A 23,676-nucleotide genomic window follows, 5' to 3' on the forward strand; every position below is an offset into this window, starting at 1 on the left:
CACCATCTCCAAGATTATAAACGCAAAAGAAGCTAAATATTATTACACAATTTACAAGTAATACATGGTGCAAGGATCAAGTTTCAAACTAATATTTATACTTCATGGTTGAAATATAAAATGTGAAAGAAAGGAAAGCACTAAAATAAAATTATTTTTAGCAAGTTTTGCACATCCAGAGGTAAAATTGTAGACAAAGCAAGAAAGGATTTAATCCAGTGGAGAAAGACAGAAATCAGAAGCAGGTCCAAATCCTACCAAAGTTTCTGAAACTTTCAGGATACTGCTCAACTCAAGATCCATTTTCTCCAGGTTACCCCCTCATAGAATGGGAATTACACAACTTGTCCTACCCACTCACTTCAAAAGAGTAAAGTTAAAAAGAGGTGATGTGTGAAATTATGTTGTGATATAATAAATGTTATGAATATAGATTAATTTATAAGCTCTGCCCACCTGGACTAAATCTACAGTGAACTAGATACTTTTATATGACACACACACACACACAAAAGAAAAGCTTTCAAGGAAAACTGTTTGCTGAAGAGGAAAAAAAAAACTCTTAAAAGAATCATAAACCACTTGTCTGTGAGATGATGACACCAGAAGCATTTCTATGAACAATGCAGGCATTAAACTGATTGGGCCACTTTAACTTTGACTTTCTTTTATCAGCCAGTTAAAATCAGCTTTCTAGATTTAGCTACTTTATTTGAGCTTCGTTCACATTGTAATATATTACAAAACAAAGTTTGAAACAGAATAAATATTCTTGTCTCTTTTTCATTTCTGAAAAATAATTTCCATGGTATCTTGGAAAGTTAAAGTTATGAGTGAAAAGGTTGCTTTTTCTTAAATTTTTCATCAGAATCTCTTCGGACTAATTCTGAGCTCTGATGTGTAGTTTTGGAGGCTACTTTATGGGAAAAATATTTTAAATATAGTAAGTATATATATATATGTTAATTATCTATGTTATAGAAACTACATGAGGGGCCAGCATTGTACTGCAGCAGGTTAAGCTACCACTTGTGATGCCTGCATCCCATATGAGAAGGCTAGTTTGAGTCTACGCTGTTTTGCTTCCAATGCAGCACCCTGCTAATGCACCTGGGAAAGCAACAGGAGATGGCCCAAATAATGGAACCCCTGCAACCCATAATGGGGAAGGGATGGATTTCCAGGCTCCTGACTTCTGCCTGGCCCAGCCCTCGCCACTCTAGGCATTTGGGGAGTGAATCAGCAAATGGAAGATGTTCCTGTCTCTCTCTCCCTCTATTTATGGCTCTGTCATTCTAAGTAAATAAATAAATAAATATTTTTTAAAAAACCCTAGGCAAAGAAACAATTAGCCTTTCCTTAATACATTGCATTGTGTTTTCTTAAATGCTATCAACCATGCTTACCGTATTCACTTTTTAAAAAAATATTTATTTATTTGAAAGTCAGGGTTATCCAGAGAAGGGGAGAGAAGGGGAGAGTAAGAGAGAGAAACAGAGAGAGAGAGAGAGAGAGGGAGAGAGAGAGAGAGAGAGAGATCTTTCATTAGCTGTTTCACTTCCCAAATGGCCACAGTGGCCAGGGCTGGGGCAGGCAGAACTCAGGAGCTTAATCCGGGTCCCCACATGGGTGGCAGGGGCTCAGACACTCACACCATCTTCCATTGCTTTTCCTAGGCTATTAGCAGGGATCAGAAGTGGAGCAGCTGGGACTTGAACCAGTGCCCATATGGAATGCCAATGTTGAAGGCAATGGCTTAACCTGCTGTGCTACAAAGTAGGACCCTCACTTTTAAAAATTACACTCTCCTGTGACATTTCCTCCTTCACAATAAGACTGGTAGCACTCTATCTTCTGGATTACAAAATGTAATTATGTGATATATCTTTTGATTATGATAGTCATCACTGGCATAATATTGGCTATTTTTCCCAAATCTTTCACATGAAAAACCTCACAACAGTGCAAAGCAGGCAGGAACACTGCAGCTAAAATTACTAGGGCAGGTGTTCAGTTCCCATATCTAGACTTTTCCCACCAAATGGCACTGTCACTCTTGCTTCTAGCTCAGTGTTAAATATTCAATGACAACATTTGCATTGTTGAATTTGGAATCTGTAAACCTGGAAGTGGGAGGAAACCCCTGGGAAGTGGTGAGGATGCTCTCTGTGTTCAGGGGTGACCTTCTTGGTGCAGACACACCCGCTGCTCTTACCGTCCAGGTGGCCGACTTGGCAGTGCTGGACTGCTGGAAGGACACGTCGAAGCTGTGCGGGCCGGGGTAGTCGGTGTTGGAGGGGATGGCAGGTGACGGCGAGAGGGCATCGAAGGTGGAGCTCGGCTGCGCGTAGGGCGAGGGCGCAGTGACACTGTTCTGTGCGTGGTCTGTGTTGTAGGGGCTGGTGGACGAGGAGCCGTTCTGGATCTGCTGGTCCATGCTGTTCAGGAGCCCCAGGTTTGTGTACTGTGGCTGCAAGGAAACACAGACACGCTGATGTTAGTTAGCCACACATGCCACAGATCACTCCAGAGCTCACCTCGGAAACACTTTGCATCCAAAGTCAAATCACCAACTTGTGATAAACATAAATACCACGAGACGTCTTTGGTGTCTTCACAGATGACAAGCTCTCTATGTCACTTTTGGAGACTGGTTTCCTCAACGGTGCTTAAAGGCAGAATGTTAAGATACACTTATTCACTAACAAGGCATAAAACATCCAGTGCTCACTGTTGCTTAGGGAATTTTTTTTAAATAAATGAAAGCTACTTATTATTTCCATTTATTTATATATATTTAGGCCGTGGCATTCCTAATGAGAAAGGCCACTTCATAAATATGTTCTACAGGAAATTTAAACATCAAATATTGTATATGGTCTTCAAGTTTACTTAGTCTTACAATCTAAATTATGGGTTTTTTTTTGAAAGATTTTATTTATTTATTAATTTGAAAGTCAGAGTGACAGAGTAAGTGAGAGACAGAAAGGCAGAGAAAGATTTCCATCCACTGGTTCGCTCTCCAAATACCCACAACACCCATGGCTAGGTAACCCAAGAAACGGGAACTCTATCTGGGTCTCCTGTGTGAGTGGCAGGAATCCAAGTACTTGAGCCAGGGCCTGCAGCCTCCCAGGTGTATTAGTAGGAAGCTGGATCAGAAGCAGAGGTGGGACTCAGTAACAGGTACTCTGACATGGGGTGAAGCATCCCAAGCAGCAAGTTAACCTAATGCATCACAACGCTCATACCATATTTGTAAATTCTGTCCCACGATAGCAGCTGTGCCCCCTTCATCCCAGGGACCAGTTTCACAAAGACCAGAGAGGGCAGTGGGCATTTGGTACAGGAGTTAGTTAACATGCTACTTGGGAGCCCTGCATCATACATCTGAGTGCATGAATTTGAGTCCCAGCTTTTTTTTTTTTTTTTTTTTTTTTTTTTACAGATTTATTTATTTATATGAAGGTCATAGCCACACAGAGAGAAGAGGGGGTCGGAGGGAGGCCCTCCATCTGCTGGTCCACTCCTCAACTGGCCACAATGGTTGGAGTTGATCTGATCCGAAGCCAGGAGCCAGGAGCCTCGAGCCTCCTCTGGGTCTCCCATGTGGGTGCAGGGGCCTGAGGACCTGGGCCATCCTCCACTGCTTTCCCAGGCCACAGCAGAGAGCACAATCAGAAGTGGAGCAGCTGGCAACCACATGGGATGTCAGCACTGCAGGCAGCGGCTCCCCTCCACTGGCCTCACCACAGTGCAGGTCTCCCCAGCCCTGTTTTTAATTCTTGCTTCCTGCTAATGCACACTCCTGGAGGCAGCAGACAATGGCTGGAATATTTGGGCACCGGTCTATAATTGATGCAATTCGGAAGCATGTTAGCTCATAGAGCCAGCCCCTTCTACCCAATGCAAAGTCTTCCAGTGGGCAGGCCCAGAGTGTACTCAGCAAAATGTTTACAGAAATAATAGATTGATTTCTCTTCAATTTACCTTTAAGCAACTTTACAATATTACAATAGAGAGGGGAAGTGATTGCCCAAGCATCAGCTAATAGAGCAGGTATTTTGAAACTAAATCTTCTGGGTCTGAGTCCAGGGCTCTGCCCAGGCCATCACAACTGTTAGTCTGATCAGAAAACTCACTCCTTGGCCATTTCTACACCTGAGCGAAAGTGAATCCATGTCTAGAAGGGACAACCAGCCTTTAGGTCAGGAAACCTTGTGACATGTGGAGATCTCATTGTTTTTTCCTTCAAGCGGCAGAGGGGATCAAAAGCAAGAAAGGGAACACAGCCCTGTGGGTCCGTGTTTTATGAGGCAAGTGAGGGCCCTAGCTTTTCCACTGAAGCATACTGAGACCCAGGCCAGGTAAAATTCTGGAGAAGGGCAGCAGGGAATATGTTTCATTTTAAGCTTTATGTTTTATAAAATTATTTTACTATACTTCCATTCTTTCATGTGGGGAAAGAAATGGACTCTGCCATTCCATTCAGTCCAGAGAGCATGTGTCTAAATGCTAACAGTCCTATGCCCACTCCATTCCATTCATGCATGCACATTCCACTGCCGAATGCCACGTCCCCATTTGCTCTGCAAGTAACTATGAATCTCTTTACACTTCTCCCCTTGCTGACAAGAGCAGCTGCTGCTCTCGCCTCCTCTCCCCCTCTGACTTCTACAGCTCCTATCCTTCTCCTACCAGGCATCTTCGGCTCTGCCTCCTGACAGGTGTGGCAAAACTGCAGGTAAGAGGACTAGAGGAGAGAAAAATAAAACCTGAGGCCAAGGCTGGTACAAATGTGTCCACACCCATGGCTGAACTAAAGCTCTTAGGTATCCAAGCCTGAGGCAACAGCCTGGGAAGGGGATTGAAAAGATATTATTTGTGTTCAAGTTAAGGGTCAGTATACAAAGCACTCCTGGACGCCCTGTAGGAATCAGATAATGCTCCCAAAGGCACGTGCTTCCCTGCAGCAGTACAATTAGGGAGGCAGTCGGCCCTGACAAAAAGGACAAAGAAACTGGCTGAGCACTTTCTTGCAGGCAGTAAAATGCCTGTTGGTCCACCCCTTCCTCCTCCTTCTAGCTACATGCAAGAAACTTCAGCTAATTGGGAGGTTGGAAAAGAACAAAGAAACATAGGCCCTTTGAATTTTTCCCCCAAATACATATAAACAGAAAAGTTTTGAGGCCCAGTTTTAAAAGCCATTGAGCAAACACTTACTGATTCTCCAAGGACTTAATAGAAAGAGAAATTCCATTTACCAAGGCGTCACAAAGGAGACCCCTGGGCAAGCAGTGAGACTGAACAGATTGGGTGGCACCACAGAAGCAGAAACTGTATTCTAAAAATCACTAATAGCACTGTGCATGTGGGTGGGTCTCTTGTAAGATTTTTTAAATTCTAAGTAAAATATTGCACTTCAAAACAAGAGGACTGTCTCAATGCTGATGCTTCAATTTATAAAACTAGATTTCTCAGACCTGGCCAAAATCAAGTTACCATCCAAGATAGAAACAGGAAAAGACATTTCTGTTTAAATGCTCCTCAAGTTATACTTTAAAGAAATATAAGCCAAGTAGTATACTCAATTATCTTAAAGAAGCATAAGCATAAAACCAACACTACCAACTTAAAATGAACACAAACAACAAATCCAGCAAGGTAAGACCTGCATGGATAGAAATTGCCTTAAATTCCTTTCTTGGTTTATTAAAAGTCAGTAAGTCATGAGCATGCCATAGGAATCAGTTCTTTACAAGTTACTTTATTTGTGTATTTCTTTGATTTGAAGAGAGATCACATGTGTTGACAGAGTGCGATCTGAGGCCAAGTGCAGACCAACATCGCCAAGAAGAACAAGTGTTCCCCAGGCGGGACCAGCAAAATAATTTGTAGTGCTTAGCACCAAATGGAACGCCAGGGCCTCTTGTAAGACGTTCAAAGCGGTGATAGTATAACACGGTGTCTTTCTGACGATGGGCCCTATGCAGCTCACTGCAGCGTCCGCACGCCTGTGAGCTGCTGCCATCTCAGATCCAGGTGCATACTATCTACCTGACTTTTCCACTTACGTGTAACTGGTGGGGTGAAAGGAACAGTACCTGTCCCTCTTATGTACTGTCAGTAATTCCACAAACAGAAGGCAGGGACTCTTGTTATGTTGGGATGCTAAGGTAACATTTACTGACAATGACAAACAAAAGAGCTTCAGAGATTAGGGCATGACACTTTTCTACCAATTACTAAACTGCCCTCAGAAGAACTCTGTGAGGTCCCACATGGCCTGTATGAATGTGTGTATGTATGTGTGTCTTAGTGTAACAAATGCTATCAGAATATTTGAAATAAAATTAAGAGTAGATTCTCCCTTTCTTACCACAAGGTACTTTGATCTCAAAACAACCTTAACATATTCTGCAAGTACTCAAACAATGAATGAAAATGTTATATATCTATCCCATTACATCTGGAAAAGTAAGCAGTCTTTCTTCAAACTATACAAGGCAAAAATGAACATGATTTGTCCGATACCTCCCATTTGAGGTTAAAAAAAAAATCTGCTCTGATTTCAATCACATCCTTAATTTCCTACAAAATAACTGAAACAGAAGACTTACTGCCTAAATCCTGGAGTCACCAATGTCTGCGGCTGGTATAGAAGAGGCTAGCAGCACACGCTGCTTACAGGGACTTAGCATGCTCCAAGCAATCTCAGAACATCCACCCGTGTTCTCCATCATGGAGTTGGTGTGTTCAGCACAGGCACACTCAGGGCCTGAGTCTCAAACTGTTTGCTTTCATTATAAGGAAAGAACAAACATAACGGCTAACTCCCAAATACCCGGAAGAATATTTTCTTACATTTTTTTTCCTGTCTCCCATAAGTCCTTTTGCTTTTCACAGCTCTCTACAGAGTCTGATTTGTTTCTTCACTGAACTTCAATTCAGATACTTGGAATTAAAATAGCAAGAAGCTTCTAATAAGCTCAACAGTGTGTTACTATATATTGCTATAAACAAAGCTCAATATTAAATACTCAGATGTATATTTACTTAGAGTTGATAATATAATTACTTTCATATAAAAGAATTTAGCATTAAAAATACAAATTAAGTCAACTGATCATTGCAATGGAAACAGGGGCCTACGTATAATCTATTCTTTAAAATCTCTCCCCACTGATTTATCTATGTCAGAGAAATTTTTGAAGTTCTCTTTCCCAGATGTTGCCATCTGAAATAGCAAATTCAAGGCAATAATACCCAAGAATATATGGCAAGAAGTTAACAGAAATATGAATGGAGAACCAATCAGTGATAGAACAGGTTATCATTGTGATATAAAATCATAATTTACCTCACATCAAATGGACCATTGTTTAAAGAAAAAAAAAATGATAACCTGGCCAAAATTCATTTGGAAGAAATTCTATTTACAGTCCTTGAATGACTATAAGATGAGGTTAGGTATTTGGACATTACCAGTCTTACCTCCTGGGATGGGTCTTCTTTATATCTCAGTATGGATCCTGATGATGAAAAAGGACTGTGAATTTAGAACAGGGGACACAGGGCATAAGTCCTATCAGTGTCACTAGTGCACAGTGCACTGTTGGGAATGATTGTCCAACGACACGGACCTTAGTTGCCTGGAAGATGAAATCTGTGTAAAATCTGTTCAGAGAGGGTGAGCCATTTCCAACATTCTGCTAGGTAAGACTATCCTCATCTGCAAAGCTGTTACCAACTATTGCCATGAGACTTTCATGACATAACTGCTTCTTTCTTTATACAGATTCCTTGGCCAAACCTAAAAATCTGTTTTGTTTCAGGCAGCAAATATGGCTTCTTCGGCTGATACAACCTTTCACCTTAGACTTTAGAGAAGAGCTGTTGTACACATTATACAGCCCCTTCTGCGAAAAGAAACCAGCTTTCTTCCTGACTCCAGATTTACAAAGCATTCATTCGATTATGCTTTACCAGACAACATCATGTCCTATAATATCAGCAGGAGGGTAACTTTTCAACAAGCACTGCCTAAGGGAGAAATACTTGTCATTTTTAAGTCTTCTACCTCATATCTCAAAGAATGATGGCTTGTTTCATGCTAGAATTAAACACAATTGACTTAAAGTGCCCCATTGTAGTTTAAGAAATATTTATATTAGAAGGTCAAGTTAAACTACCATCTTTCTACCTTAAAATATATTTAGCTTCTAATTTTTCTCAAGGTCAGATTTTGTAAGGTATAAAATATTTCACTTTTGTCTTCTAAAAAGCTCCTAAAAAGTGACTGCTTAGAGGTAAAATATATCTCTACCTTATAAGAACAACCTGGGGGCTGGCGCCATGGCGCAGTAGGTTAATCCTCAGCCTGCAGCGCTGGCATCCCATATGGGTGCCAGTTTTAGTCCTAGCTATTCCTCTTCCAATCCAGCTCTCTGCTGTGGCCTGGGAAAGCAGTAGAAGATGACCTTGGTGCTTGGGCCCTGTACCCGCATGGGAGACCAGGAGGAAGCACCTGGCTCCTGGCTTCGGATTGGCACAGCTCCAGTCCTTGCAGCCATTTGGGGAGTGAACCAACGGAAGGAAGACCTTTCTCTCTGTCTCTCCCTCTCACTGTCTGTAACCCTATCTCTCAAATAAATAAAGTTTTTTTTTTTAAAGAACAATCTGTAAGAATAAAGACCTTAGACACACAAAAATGAAGAAAGTTTACTAGACTGTTTTATGTTCTGACACAAACTGTCAAGATTCCTTGAGAGTCAAGATTTTATAATTTAGGAGAGATCCCTAAAAACCTCCAAATAAGGTGAGAGAAATAAATACAAAGTTGGCTTCTCAGGTAGCAAACTTTAACACACAGAAGTATATAATTTTAATGTTGTCATTCTTGATCCAGATATTAGGAAAAATACTCTGAGTTTGTGTTTGTTCCAACCAAAAGCTATTAGAGTTAGAACACAAATATGTTGGAAGGCATTTTAAATCTATAGTAATCAATATGTTTTAGTAGCTCAATTTTGCAGATATGTAAATATTGAGAAAATAAACAATGAAAATCTTTAGTAAAAGGTCATCATCACAGATGACTTTAGAAGCTTTGAGTTAATAACTTGTTCAGTTGCAAAGTGAGTTTAAAATAATTTTAAAATATTTTTGATATTTATCTCACTAGTCCATATAAAACTGTGACTTAAAACAACAGGTGATGAAGTATGATTAACATCTTCCATAGGAGATAGTTTTACTCACCATGACATGAAACTGAAGACATCAATTTTAATCAAATAATTTAAAACCAAAAATCTGAAATAAATGTAGCATTCACATTCAATGCTTTATATGAAAGCAATATTAGCTATTATTACTACTGTAGTTAATACTTGTACTGAGTTCTTATCATGTGTCTTACAGTGTCTGAATGCTTTGCACATTGTCCTCATTTAATACTCATGAGATAAGTGGCATTATTACTCTATGTTGTATACATATTTTATGGATGAGGAAAAAAGCTCCACGAGATTAAGTAACTTGCTCAAGGTTGTGACAAGAGCTTGAATGCGAAACCAGTAAATCTGGCTCAAGAACCCGCTTTCTTAAGTAGCCTTCATTCTGATTGCATATAAATAACAGCTCTTTAGATTTCTGCCTGGAAGTTTTATTTAAAAGTTACACTCAAAGAAAATACACAGATTTTGGATCTAAAGACATTTTTCTCCATTCATTAAAGAAAAGATATAAAACTTCAGTCACTATTAGGATGGGTATAATTGAAAAGAGTTAGAGACACAGCTTCTTGGACTACCCCCTTGAAGTGCATTGCAAATCCAATCAGGTCACTTCTAAACTTGAATTCCTTGAGCAGCTCCCTATTCTATTAGAAAATGACCCTGAGTCCTAAAATGGCCTACCTCTTGAAACTTTCATGTAGTAAGTGGGTCTTCCTTAAGATTTTCTTTTTAAAGAATATTTTTTGAAAGACAGAATAACAGGAAGGGGGAAGAACAGAGAGAGAGAGAGAGAGAGAGAGAGAGAGAGAGAGAAAATCGTCTATCATCTGATTTACTCCCCCAAATGGCTGCAATAGATAGGGCTGGTCTAGACTGAAGTTGGGATCCAGGTCTCGCACATGGGTAGCAGCCCACCCAGGCATTTGGACTGTCTTCCACTTCTTTCCCAGGTGCATTAGCATGGAGCTGGATCAGAAGTAGAGCAGTGGGAAGGCCCTGAACTGGTGCTCTGATATATGATGCTGGCATTGCAAGAAACAGCATAACCCACTACACCACAATACTGACCCCCTTCAATTTTTCAAAAGCAAATTTCTTTAGTCTTCAAGTCTTTGGTTGATGCAGGTCGCTTCCCAATTCATCCTTCAGCTTTCAGCTAAATGTCATCTCCCAGAAGCATTTGTCAACTGCCCAGATAGACTACTTTCCTGTTTCACCTTCTCATGGAACTTTCCCTTTGCATCATATAATTGAAATTAAATACCATTAAAATATACTTAACGTTGGTTTTTCTGCTATTGTATAAGTTCATGAGCAATCAGTCATAACTGGCTTACTTAGTGCTGAATCCCCAGTACCTGGAACAGTGTCTGAGACAAAATATGTGCTCAGGAAACAGTTCATTAAAAAATGCAAACCACTTCATAAAAATCACCTTCAGAAATTATCTCTAACACAACTAAGTACTGATTGCTATCCTGATGCAAGTTTGTCTATATTGAAGTCATCTCTTCATAGACTACTCTCAGGAGAACGTTATAGTGCCATTCTTAAATATCTCCATGACCTTTGTGGGTTTTGCTTTGTCTTGGTAGGTGGGAATTGTGCTTTCAGCTTGAGCTTTTATGGGAACTGGTAGCAGAATAGCCAGTCCTGTCACTCACTATGCAGTGAGTAATACTTAGTAGCTCACACCTAGCTGGGAAGTTTATTAATGAGCTTCTACTTCCTTAAAATGAACACATACACACTTTTGTGCCAAGACAGTGCTTTTTCACACAGTGGTCTAGGTTATGTTTCTAATGCATCTAGGTCAGCAGTAACAATCCAAACCTTGGTGGTCACATAATTATTCACTTCCTACTGACCATAATTATGGCCAAATGCAGGTTGCTTTGGAATGAAACCACCCAGAAACAAGCCTGAAGTAAGACGTTTCGTTTCCAGTAGATATACCACAGAATGGTCCCTCCCTGTCTAATTTCCATGATTTTCTGCCCAGTTAGCCAGGATTCGGGTTAGCATAATGACATAATTAATGGCTTACAAATGCGTGTTTTGAGGAACTGAGACTGTAGTTTATCAGACTTAGAAACCAATTTTTGCAAATGACATAAATTCATGACTTCATGTTATCATACTTTATAACACACACTCAGTGGTAAAAACACTGACCTTCATTTACAAGGGCAAAACTGAAGTGGTTTTCCAAGGACTAACCTACTCAACAGATACTCAAAACTTTGTAAGTATTCAAATAAGGAACACTCTTTCACGGATTCTAATTTGCTTTTACTTGCCCGGTGCTTTGCTGATTGCTACATTTTTATTGTATTTGAAGTAATTAGAGTTTTCAGTGATTTACTATGCTGCATAATTAGACATGGTGACTTACGTAACACTGGAGTGTTCCTATAAGCTGTCACTTTTACCTATAAAAATAAAACTGAAGTTTCCAACTATGTGAAAAACATGCCTTAACTTTGAAAAGACACTTATCTATTCATTTCATTCTGTTTACCCATTATAAAAGTAGCAGTCCATCAATCAATTCGATCATTCCAACAGCTCATTAGTGTCTTATTTAAGCAAAAAAATAAGTTGGGATGCCATGTTTAAGAGCAAAACGACTGCAAGATTTTTGAGGCACCCTTTAGTAGTAAATGACAGGGAAAATAAAAGGAGAGAGTGTTTGCAAATCATCAAGCTTATTCACCCACATCAAACCACCCACATCTCTAGTGATGATCCAGAGGCATGCAAGGGACAAACTGAATCAAGGGAGCAGCGTGGAAGCAAGTAAACACTTCTAAAAAAGTGACTGCAATGCAAGATAAAATCTCATCTGTCCACTTTTTTTTTAATCAAGCACATTCTCTGACCTCATGGGTAATCAATTATGTGAAAGCAGTACACACTTTACAATATTTACCTGTTACATGGAAAGTCATTCCTTACTTAGGAAACTGCCAAATCTTTTAAAGATTTTATTGCCACTTGAAATAAAATGAAAATAGTACTAGGCCAATTTAAAAACAAAAGACTTGCAAGATGTCAAGGAAACCATATAACTGAATTTCCTGAAGGACATAGAGGTGGACACAGCTTGTATATGTGCAGGGGATTCCTTTATGCTCTTTGCACAGGTCAGTTACCGGCAGTCATGTCTTTAAGTATATACAATTACCACTATGTCTGTCTGAAGACACCCCTTCAAGCAAATGCAAGTTCCCTTTACATTCAAGGAATATTATTTAGTGGCCCTGTAGAGGACATAGAGATGCAAATATAACACTTCCTCCAAAAATCTTCACTGTAGAGATGGGGAGGAGGCATCTGGTACAACCCAAGAGCGATAAGGAAGGAACACAGAAGTGAAAGAGCTCAGAGGGCGGAGGCGTTGTTCCGAGTAAGGGAACTGAGACATTTTTAAGGGCAAGGTGGATCCTCAGCTGGGACTGAGTGACTGGAAAGGATCTGACCTGAACACAGGTACTTGGGAGTGGAGGTACTTGAGTATTAAAAAAGACAGAAAAGCTTCTTCCCTCTTCTGATTTCTAATCCTGCAAACATGTGAGCATTTTCTGTTGAAACAATTCCCCAGGCTTTCTTTATAAACCTTTACGCGTAAAGGTTTGTTCCAAGCTTGCTATTCCACCCAGTATTACTGTTTCTCTCTGTGTATACCCTGTGGTCCTCAAGCTTAGTCACATGACAGAGTCTCACATGATCTATTTAAAGTTAATCAAGCCATTACTCAAATATCTAATGTTGCCCTTTTGAGGGGCTAATGATTTTCCTTTTTAATTCTGATTCCCTCAATAGGGTGACTCTAATCCAGACTGATTTGAGTAAACAGGGCATATTCCCCATTGTCTCTGTGATCTGAGAAAGAATGAACTTGAGAGAGATCACTGCATGGATTGGAAATGGCCCCTTTGGGTGTTTTTGCGCAAGCTTAAAAGGAGAAAGAAAATGCCTGTGTGGAGTTCTGTCCAAGGGCAGCTCACTTTGGGGGTGGTAATTCTCAGACAGGTATTATACTAAACTGCTCCTATTAGTGGCTTTAGCACCAATAAGAAAGTAGAACTTTTTCTTTTGTAGTGTTTCCAGAATAGCTGACAAGACTGTTTCATAAATTTCCGCCTCTGGCAACAAACCACAGCCTGAGTCAAAATTCCCTCTTTCAGCTTTCATAAGGAGATCTCTTTTGTTTGCCATTTAAGAAACACACACAAAATGCAATTCGTATTACAAGTTTTGCATGAAATATCCATTATGCTCTACACACATTTACTTACATTCCAAAAATATTTCTCCTTGCCAATGATGCCCCCACTAGAGCCAACACATAGTTTATTTTGACACCACTTACTGAGCTGAAAATTGACAAATGAACATTATCTGGTAAAGTCATTTCTGCTTGAATCTAAACAATAATTCAATTTCACTGTGTTTTTGGAAAGGGAACTTGAATAATTTTAGTTAAAATCAATGCTTAAAACTACTCATTATCAAACATGAAATAAAGAAATTATCAAGATTTTTTTTACCAAAACCAGAAAAAAATATTTTTGGAATAATTTTGGTGTGCTATGTTGTCAGACCAAATAAGAAAATCAAATGTGAAGATGCATAAAGTATTGTTTTTGAAAAGTCTTAGCAGATGCTTCATTTAATCATTAATTTCTTCAAAGGACGTTGCACACCTAGGCGTCTTATGCAAAACCTCGTTGTTTCGTCTAAAGTCAGCAAAGAGTTAAAAACCAGACATCATTTAAGGTTGGATACTTGCAGATTCTACTTTATGTAAGTGGAGGATTAGGTTTCAAGGAAGAGAAAGAAGTGAGAAATAAGCTTAGAGGTCTCTCATTTATCATGGTGCCCCGTTCTCCTCCTATCTGTTCTTTTGCCTTAAATCAGGCCACCAAGATTCTCCCCAGCTACCCGCCCATGGCCTACCTTCTTCTGCCTTACTTTTTCTACTATTGTCCTCTTTAACTGCCTACACTTTCTTCCTGGATAAGATGGACATGAGAAAGAAAGCTGTGGAAGGAGAGGATAAGCATGTGCATTAAGACATGTCTTCTCCAAATACTTCTCTTCAAACATTAAAGGTGTATCCTTGTCCCAAAAGGAAATTTGAAAATTTTATGGCAAAGATTTTGAAACATAATATGCCAAGATTTAAATTTTTGTATTTTTTTTTAATTTGGCAGAACTGTCTTTCGAATGGAACATTTTTATTTCCTTTTGCCCTATTTTTTGAATTTGGGATTCTCATTTTTGAAAAAATAACATACTTGGTATACTCTCTTATACATTCAGCCCCAGGATTACTATGTGCACTTAGGCCTATGACTAGAAAAAATGATTTTCTTGTCCTGATTCTAAGATTACTATTTAATAAGGTTACTACTAATAAACATAGAGAATCAGTCTGAATTTTGTTCCTAGATATGATTAATTTTAAAATGGAATTACCATGTCCATATATGGGGTAAGGCATCACATCTGTTTCCGTATAAGCCCAAGGAGTGGGAAGAGGGGGTCTGCTATCTCTCCAAGCCCTGGCAATCATCTGGGTGAACCCTTCTCCCTCCATAAAGGATGCCATTTATTACCTCTGGAGCACACAGTCAAATTTTTGAATCTTGAAATCTCTACGCTGTCCATCATTCAAAACACACATGACCACTAGATCTTGGTAGGATAAAAGCTCCTAGCTCCTTTTCTTGCTATATGAAAGCTTTCCATTTTGACATAAATTTTAAATACATATCACTGTTAAGTCAACATATTCTCTTTTCAAATCCATATACCAGGCTCCTTCTTCTGGCTCATTTCAGTTTTTCTTTGTAGTAATTTTCTTCCCTCTAAACAAAATGACCTCCTTGGCTGAATTCTGAACCTCAAAACACTACCTTCATCATAAACAATTTAAAGTGCATTTCACTGTTTGACAAAGACTTTGTGTCTTACCAATTCGGTGTCATACTGGTGTGTTTATGAACAATATATAGACTCCCTGGACTTGTGAGTGCTGAGAGGCTAATGGCTGTGACTTATTCATTTCTGTCTTCCCCACATTGTCTAGCACTGTGACTGTACTTAATCAACTCTCAGTAATTGTTGGGTTGTAAGGAAACACTTCCTGTTGTAAGGGAAATAACTTACATGGTTTGTGCCTGGTATATTAAAAAAAATCACCCTCTCTAGTTTACAGCTAAATTGATACTACATATTTATTTTGTGATAGGTCACTGGAGGGAAAGAGTTAAATAAAGAACAGGGTCTGTATTTATAGAGATACCATATAATTTCTTTTCTGAGATACTTTTGAAATGAAAGGGGAAGGGTAGGGTGGGAAGTATCACTGTGTTCCTAAGTCTGTATATATGAATTACATAAAATTCATTTACCTTAAATAAAAAAAAATTATAATAAAAGTTACCTTAAAGTAAAAAAAAAAGAACATGAAAAGGGATATTGCTAATAATTATACTGGAATAGTAGGCATAAATAAGGACAAACTAATATCAATACTTCCCAATTTATATGGCAGCAATCACAGCTCTTAAAGAAAGCTGGGGGCAGAAAACACATGACTTGTATGAGACGTCAGAAGCAATCCATCACTGCCCTCCTAAAAATTCAAAAGAAGCGATGGATACTCCTACAAACCAAACATGCAATGCAGAGAAACATATGCTTCTTGACAGTCTAGAGCATTTATCCTCACCAAGTGCTCTCTAGCAGAGCTCCAATCACATCATTCCTCTGTTCAATCTCCTTCCACAGCTTACCATTGCCACTGTAGTAAATTACCCTCCTCTCAGCGTTATGGCCCTCTTAGAGCCACTCAATCCTAACTTTCTCTCTTAAGCACTGCACACTTTCATTCCAACCCAACTATTTTACATTTCTGAGGCTGATGCTTATTTCTATACCTGAAATCTCTCCTTTAACATTTCTAGAACTTGAGAAGTTCCACCTGCTTCTCAGAGTTCATCTGTATCTGCCATAGTCATGTAAACTTTCTTGATCCTCCTACTCCAAGGGGCTCTCTTTTTCTTTTGTACTTTCTATTATCAGGCTCACATTTCTCCAATGGCAATAATATCTGCCCCGTACTATAACTGTATGCATAATTAGGCCACTCCCCCAGTGAATGATAAACTTCTTAGTGTAGGAACTGTTTGTTTCTCATTTTCAGATCTTATGAGCCATCTTTTACATAAACATGCCTCAGTAAACATTTATTTTAAAAGAGTAAGTCAGTCCCTTTTCGTAACCTATGTTTCTCCTTCTAAATAGAATTTTTCATAACTATTGACATTGGTACAATTCTAAGTGCGTAAGTGAAAATTATTACATGTTTAGAGAAATAACAGATTAATAAGCTATAGGTCACTATATTTGTGACCCTAAAAATTGTGTTCTTAAGAGAGTATTAGAAATTATATTGATAGCTTAATTTTTGTGTCAATGCTTTCATGCTAACACTTCAGTTCATTGCCTTTCAAACCCAAAATGAATTACCTTATTGGATACCTTTCATTGGCTGCAATAAATTGGCACTGGACAGCAATGTTATTTCAATCATCTGATCTCTCCTCATCATACATAAAAAGAAAATTGAGGTTTTCCTGAACTAGGAAAATATTTCATCTTCGAAGTAGTAAAACTTTGATGGAAATTATTGAAACAACTAAGCTGTTTTTCACCAGGGTGTCTTTTTATTATGTGTACTCATTCTTCCTTATTTATTGGCATAAAACAGTTAAATTCTAAAAAAATATCCAACAGGAGAAAAACTGGTTAATTTCATAATGGTACTGTTAAGGGAGGATTTTTTTTACTTATTCCTTTCAATTCTACCAGCTCAGAACCCACCCCATGAAACCATATGAACATCAAAGCAAACTAAAGTACATTTGTGATCACATTTCTCAACTATTTGACTAAGACCCCTTTCTGATAAATAAAATCTCAGCTATATACTCCCTTAACAGGCAGACTGAAGACTCTAAATTCTGGATATGCTCATCATCTAAGAAAATTTTAGCAACTTTGCATTCAGAAAATGCAGGTAGTATGATGAAAAAGCAACCAGTATTTTTTGGTTGCTATAGAAACCCTAGACATCCATTCATGCTTCCTATTGTACTCCCCACAGCACTGTTGAGGATCACTGGTCTTCTAAAAAACAAAACAAAACAAACATACCTTTCCTTATCTATTATCGCCAAATCGTTTTTTTTTTTTTTTTTTTTTTTCCCAATAGTGGTGAAGGAAGGTATGATCTATGATCTGTGATCTAAGATCTCTTTCTCCCAGTCCCCTCTGGGCTTGAGGGCACCCAATTGGAAAACAAGTAGTACAATCTCAGGCCACAGCACCAACTAAGGAATACAGCCTGGCACACTCTGAATTCTGTCTGCAGTTCTGCTCCTAAACCACCGTGGCTTTTTTTCCCAAGATGCTAAACATCTCAGAAACACAAAAGGGGGAAAGCTTAAGATAATACATTTAGTAACTATCAAGCAAAAAAAATCATACTCAGTTAAAGCAGAATGGCAAAAATCCTGTTGGTGTAGGAAAAACTTTCCCTTAATCATGAAGGCCCAACAGTCAATTAAATGACAATGACCTAGACTCCCAGAGCTAATGCTGCTGTCTTTTCTTTCCTTCAACCAGCTTTGCACAACAGCTTTTAGAGGGAATGTTTTTGGTGCATTCAATCTCTTCTTGGCATTAAAGACAAAAAAAATATGTAAAGGAAAACAATACTATAGATGGGTACTTGAAAAAGTTTATGGAAAAATGGAATTAAAGGAGAATGCACATTTTATTTGAACATTTTGAAGACTTCTCCAATACAACTCTCTTTATAGAAAGAAAATCTCTAACCTCAATTTGTAAAATTAAGTGTTTTGGTATATGCAACTTGAATTCCCCTTTAAACTACTGTTCTAAAATGTTGTAACTCATTTACCAAAGTATCTTCCCTTCTTTTTCCAAAATCCCAGATAGGGAATTTTAATAACTATCTCTTTAAAACAAGGTTCTCTCTTTCTCTTTAGTTCTCTCTCTCTCTTTCACACACACACAAACACACACACACACACACACACACACACACATACGAATCCACACTACATTCTTTGACAGGAGTGTTGAACTAAAACTTAATCTGTGAAGCAGTCCCTTTCTTTTGAGCTTCTCCACCTCCATGTTTGACCAGTCCCAGGGTCTGTGTCATTTAATATCCAGTGCTACAGAGTATATTTCATTTGAGGCTTCTTCATCATAACCCAGGAGGAAAAGCTCAATAGTGCCTGTTACATCCTGCCCATGTTCTCTTCCCTTTCAGGCCCTTTTCTGTTCATTAAAAGGTTTCCCAAATCCCACTTTGCTTGGAGGAAAAGATCTAGAAAGCTATGTCAAAGGGAGTAAAAAAGGAAATGTTCTTAAATCAACTCAAAGAAATCACCAGCAAGTTAAACAAACAACAACAAAATCACTCTAAAGGCAGACAATGGATTATAGTTGTTAAACGATTTTAACTCACTAACAGTGTTTGTTAGACTAAATTTCCCCAATTTTTGGCAATTCTTGTGCAATAGGTCATTGCTATACCTATTTCAACCACATTAACAGATATGAATCCCAAAATGTTATAACTTTTGTATGAAATTTCTAGGTACTCAGGGCCACATGATCCTAGGCACTCCTTATACAGGACTCAGATGTAGAACTTTATTTTCACGGAGGCCTAGATCCTAAAGTATAACCCTATATACAAAAGCACTCTGTCTTAAGTAACAGAATGGAGGTCGAACCATGAAGCTGCTGTAAAACGCACACACTGGCGGAAGGATATGAAAGTCGTGAAGACGATATGCAGGAAGACACAGGCTGGTAGGGAAATTCAGCCATGTTTTTCATAGTTATCTTCAGTGTACTTCAGCAACATTCGAAAAGAAAACAGATAAGCTCCTAACCACACATTTACTTAAAATTGTGAAAAATTCAAGCCAGTGTAAAAATATTTTCGCTCATCAAAAAAATGCCATATTCTCATGTATGGTGACTTTTGTGCTCCCGTAAAAGGCAGTAATTCCTACCAGTATCTTCTAATCACAGCATTTACACAGGTTTTTCATGACATTATATGCGACATAATCATTTCTTTCCATTTTACATCAACTTTGTACATTTCTTATAGAGACCTCTGAACCAACTTTTACTTCTCTCCCTTCACACAGTCAGTTCCTAGACTACTGGGACAGACCGCATGAGACAGCTCATGAACAAAGACAAAGTCAGGTACGTTATGACAGACAAAATCATTCTCTTAATTATTGAAGCCAGGCAAATTAGAAACAACAAGATAATTTTAAAGTCCCCTCTATTTTAAAAAAACTAACTTTCAATATTATGGCAAAACGAGAAACTCAGGTTTCTCTACTGTGGACAAGTAAGCCTGCTTGAATGTTTTAAAGGAACATAGATTCTTCCTTTCTCTTCTGTAGATAACTTGATATTTCCCTGGTTATATTTGCACAGTTCAGATGTCTAGACAATTGTGTGGTCAGTACAACTGCGCCGGTCCTGCGTTGTTGCCCTTTGCTGGGTTCTTCCTCTTGCGGTCTGCACCGAGGTACTATGCATTTTGTTTTGATTTTTTAGGAAGCTCTGTTTAAGTACACTAGTCTACCTTTTCAAGCATTCACCTGCAAGCATTTTCATCGGAAACACTGAACTCTCTCCACAACACCCCCAACCCCCAGTCTGATTAGTGTCAACACAGCTGCCCCATTCTGAGGAATGTAAACTAATATTGTTGTTAGACCTCCCTCAACCTTAGGAAACTTCCTCAAAGCCTTACAGTCTCTTTAGGAGGCTGTTTTCCCCACCTTATCGCTTTGCCTAGTGACTTAAATCCCAAAGACAAACTTGTTGAGAAGAGATCGGAAAGCCAAATCATTAGTTCCCTAAATAAAATTCAGTATAATACACATTTCCACGTATGCACTTATAAATATTTGATAATGCATTTTTCCAAAATAACTTTGGCATTACAGATGGAATGTGTAAGTCAATCACCAAACAATAGGGACATTACCAAAGTCCCTTCGGGATTTAAGCAGGTCTCTGTATTAATATAATTAAAAAGGAAGATGATTTTAACAATATCTCATCTGGTTATTTAGGGAAAAAGCCTTCATTTGCTTTTAGGATGAAGTCTGGAGATAGAACTGCGCTAAGAAGCTAAGACCGGTCAAGCTATTTGTCTTACTGGTATGTGAATCTCCATCAGAGAAGTCATTTCAGTGTCTCTAGCAGAATGTGATCTGCCTTCTCAGTCTGTTCTTATCAAAAGTGATTTTACAAATTCCCAAATATTGGGTTTCTTCAAATATATAATGCCACCTAGGAATATTTTTCTTTTCCCTTTTCTTCCACTGTTTCATCTCCCACTTAAAAAAAAAAAAAAAAAAGATAGAAAAACCTTAGAGCCATTCCAGAAAGCATTAACCAAGAAAAGAAGATTTCTAAGTACAACTTGCAAAATAATTACATTGGGTGACTGAGAACCACAAATATATTTTTATTTAAAAAAGATAAAAATGAAAAGGCATGTCTAATTGGAATGCCAAAATCTAAAATCCTTACCTCACTAAATTGAGTCTGGGCATTGTTTTCCAGGTACAACATGTTAGCTGTAAGATTGATCAATGCTGCTGTCTTCTCTTCTGGTTCCAGGATTTTGCCAGCCCCCCACCCCCTCTGAGACCCTTACAATTTGAATCTCCTAAGAAGATAACAGCACTCGAGTCCCTCTCTCTCCTTCTCTCTCTGTACATAACTTAAGGTTCCCTAATATATACTCAACTATAGGCATGAGGGGCGGGACTCTTCTCTTTACCTGTCCAATCCATCAACTTCCACCTGGACTCCTCCACTCCAATGGAGTGAGGCCTCTCCCATCTCATTAAGTAGTTAGAATTCCTTATCACCAATCTTTAAAAGAAAAAGAAAGAAAGAAAGAAAAAAAAAAACCACACACACACACAGACAGAGACAGACAGGTAAAACTTTCCCTGTCTCTTTCATAAGAAAGTGCACTCTGTCCTAAAAACCAAATCTCCCCAAACAAACCATACCACCAAGACTTAGAGAAGGCATTTCAGAAAGTTAGTCTATACTTTCTAACTGAAAAGCAACACTTCAGGGAAAGTTTCTGAAAGGTTTTTAGTTTGCTTGTTTTTCAATCTAGTTTTAGGGTTTTAAAAAGAATGATTACACAAAGTTAGAAATTAGGAGAAAGTACTCAAATCTATTGTTATATTTCTTCAATATAAACTCTAAAATCCATTGCCTGATAACTGAAGAATTTTCAATTTATTTTCCCCAGAGAAATACCAGTTGTTTCACACCAAGCAATGCCAGTATAAACCACTTGACTTTTCAGAGCATGTTTTAGTGACAATTTAAGCTCTTGGTCCCGTTAACTTGTACAAACAAACAAACATATATATTGAGTGCAGGGCATTGAAATTCTGGGAAACAAGCCATTTGAAAGAAAAAAAAAAGCTTGTCTATTTGAATATTTTTTCTCTACTGTATTTTTACTCAGCTTTTACTAATGCTCATAGATACTACCTTTTCTTGTAAATGGGTAATAAAACTGTATTCTTAGTTATGTTACTATTTAAATGATTAATAAACCTTAAAGGAGGAGAAACAAATTAGTTTGTACTTTAAAAATATATTTACATAAATACATAAGAACATTCAGACAGAATGTGGACTTGGTTGTCACAATTTACTGAAGATGAAATATGTTCGAAGGTTGTTATTTGATTCCTTACAATACCCTCTCATTACTACTAAGTATTCATAATTCAGTTAGACATATGTAAACATCTTCCACCCTTACTCAGGAAGCAAATTCTCTCTCTTTTGTCTGAAAACTACTGGCCAAGATAACTATAAATGAATAAGTAGATTTCTTCTAAAATTTAGAGGAGTCAAAGAAAATTAGAATGTAAGTGTCAGAAATAAAGTTTGCAAATATGTTCTATGATCTTGAATTTGCTTCCTCTTTACCTACACTTTGCTATCCATGAAATGCATGTACTTAAAGGACAATGTGGTCATTGGGGTGATATTTATCTCAAGGCTCCTGAATTACTGGTATTAATGCTTACTTTTTAACACACACTCACACACAAAATATTCCAAAATATAATTTATTTTTAAGTATTCAAGAATATGACAATAATGTAACACCATGCATTTATATCACATAAAATTAATCTGTTCAGTTAGATATTGGGAAGAACGATTTCTCTTACTACCCATAATTATCCAGATAAACACTGCCTACAAGGCAAACAAATTTACTCACAAAAATTCGGTATAATCCTTTGTACCACACATCTAAACACTGCACTCACTGCCAGTTTAAGGAGCAATAGTGGAAAGCAGATAGATGTTTCCTTGCAGGTATGCTCTAGTCTAGTGATTCAAAGACTTGAATGGCCCTGCAAATCATCAGAAGTGCTTTTTAAAGTGTATTTTTGGATCTGGCTCCAGTGCTACAGAATCAGACTAAGTCTGCAGCCCAACCAACTGGATTTTATATAGCCTACTAGGCAGTTCTGAGTGAGTCACACACAGAAGGAATACTCCAGAGCAAACGCTGTTAGCACGACTGCCCAGAACGGCATTATTGGATTCTTTTACACACTGAAGGAATAGGATAACCCATTTGTACCTTGAAAGCTAGAGCTCAGTCTCACATGTCTATATTATACAATAAGAATAAAAATAAAAAACTTCATTTTTCACTCAGTCAAAAGATTCCCAGCAGGACCGATGGGTGGAGAAACAAATTCCTTTTCTCTAGCACCTCCACACTGTCAGTATCTGAGGGTGATCTCTAACACATCTACTGAGATGCTGGACAGAACGTAAAATGGTATCCTCTCCACAGTCCTTGAGAACTTCAGGTGGTTGAGGAAAATGGCCCTGGACTGCGAGTCTGGAGATAGGGGCTGTGGTCGGAGCTTTGCATTTAGCCAGCTCTGTGCCTTTGGGGCATATTACTTAACCACCGTGGCTTCAGATTCCTCATTTGTGAAATGAAGAGCAGAACTAAATTATTTCTAAAAAACAGTACAAAGATAAGAGACTGACTTTGTCCTAAATACAGGAAGTGAAAGTATTACTCACAATTCTCTTACTTTACTTGGATATATGGCCCTCGATTTGCTCATCTCTGTATTATACAATTGAAGCAGCTGAATTGCATAGACACTGATGTACTTAAAGGACATTTTTAAAAAGGAACACCGTATTGGGGAGAAATACATGGTTTTCTGTTCCAGGATATGCCTACAATGAATAATTAATCTATAAAGAT

The 23,676-nt window shown here is 38.3% G+C and overlaps 1 protein-coding gene across 8 annotated transcripts in view; it reads right to left on the reverse strand.

Annotated features, from left to right (window-relative positions):
• The window catches only part of TP63 (tumor protein p63), a 254,016-nt gene that overhangs the window by 87,350 nt on the left and 142,990 nt on the right, over positions 1–23,676 (reverse strand). For 7 of the 8 annotated variants that reach the window (XM_008266646.4, XM_002716509.5, XM_051818895.2 and 4 more), the window contains exon 4: positions 2,216–2,470. In XM_008266646.4, the coding sequence (XP_008264868.3) occupies positions 2,216–2,470 (255 nt within the window). Of the gene's footprint in view, positions 1–2,215; positions 2,471–20,921; positions 21,100–23,676 lie in introns of those variants that run through there. The other variant, XM_008266647.4, reaches the window with a different exon arrangement.

The sequence above is a fragment of the Oryctolagus cuniculus genome, chromosome 4, assembly GCF_964237555.1.
Source record: "Oryctolagus cuniculus chromosome 4, mOryCun1.1, whole genome shotgun sequence".
NCBI classification, from domain to species: Eukaryota; Metazoa; Chordata; class Mammalia; order Lagomorpha; family Leporidae; genus Oryctolagus; species Oryctolagus cuniculus.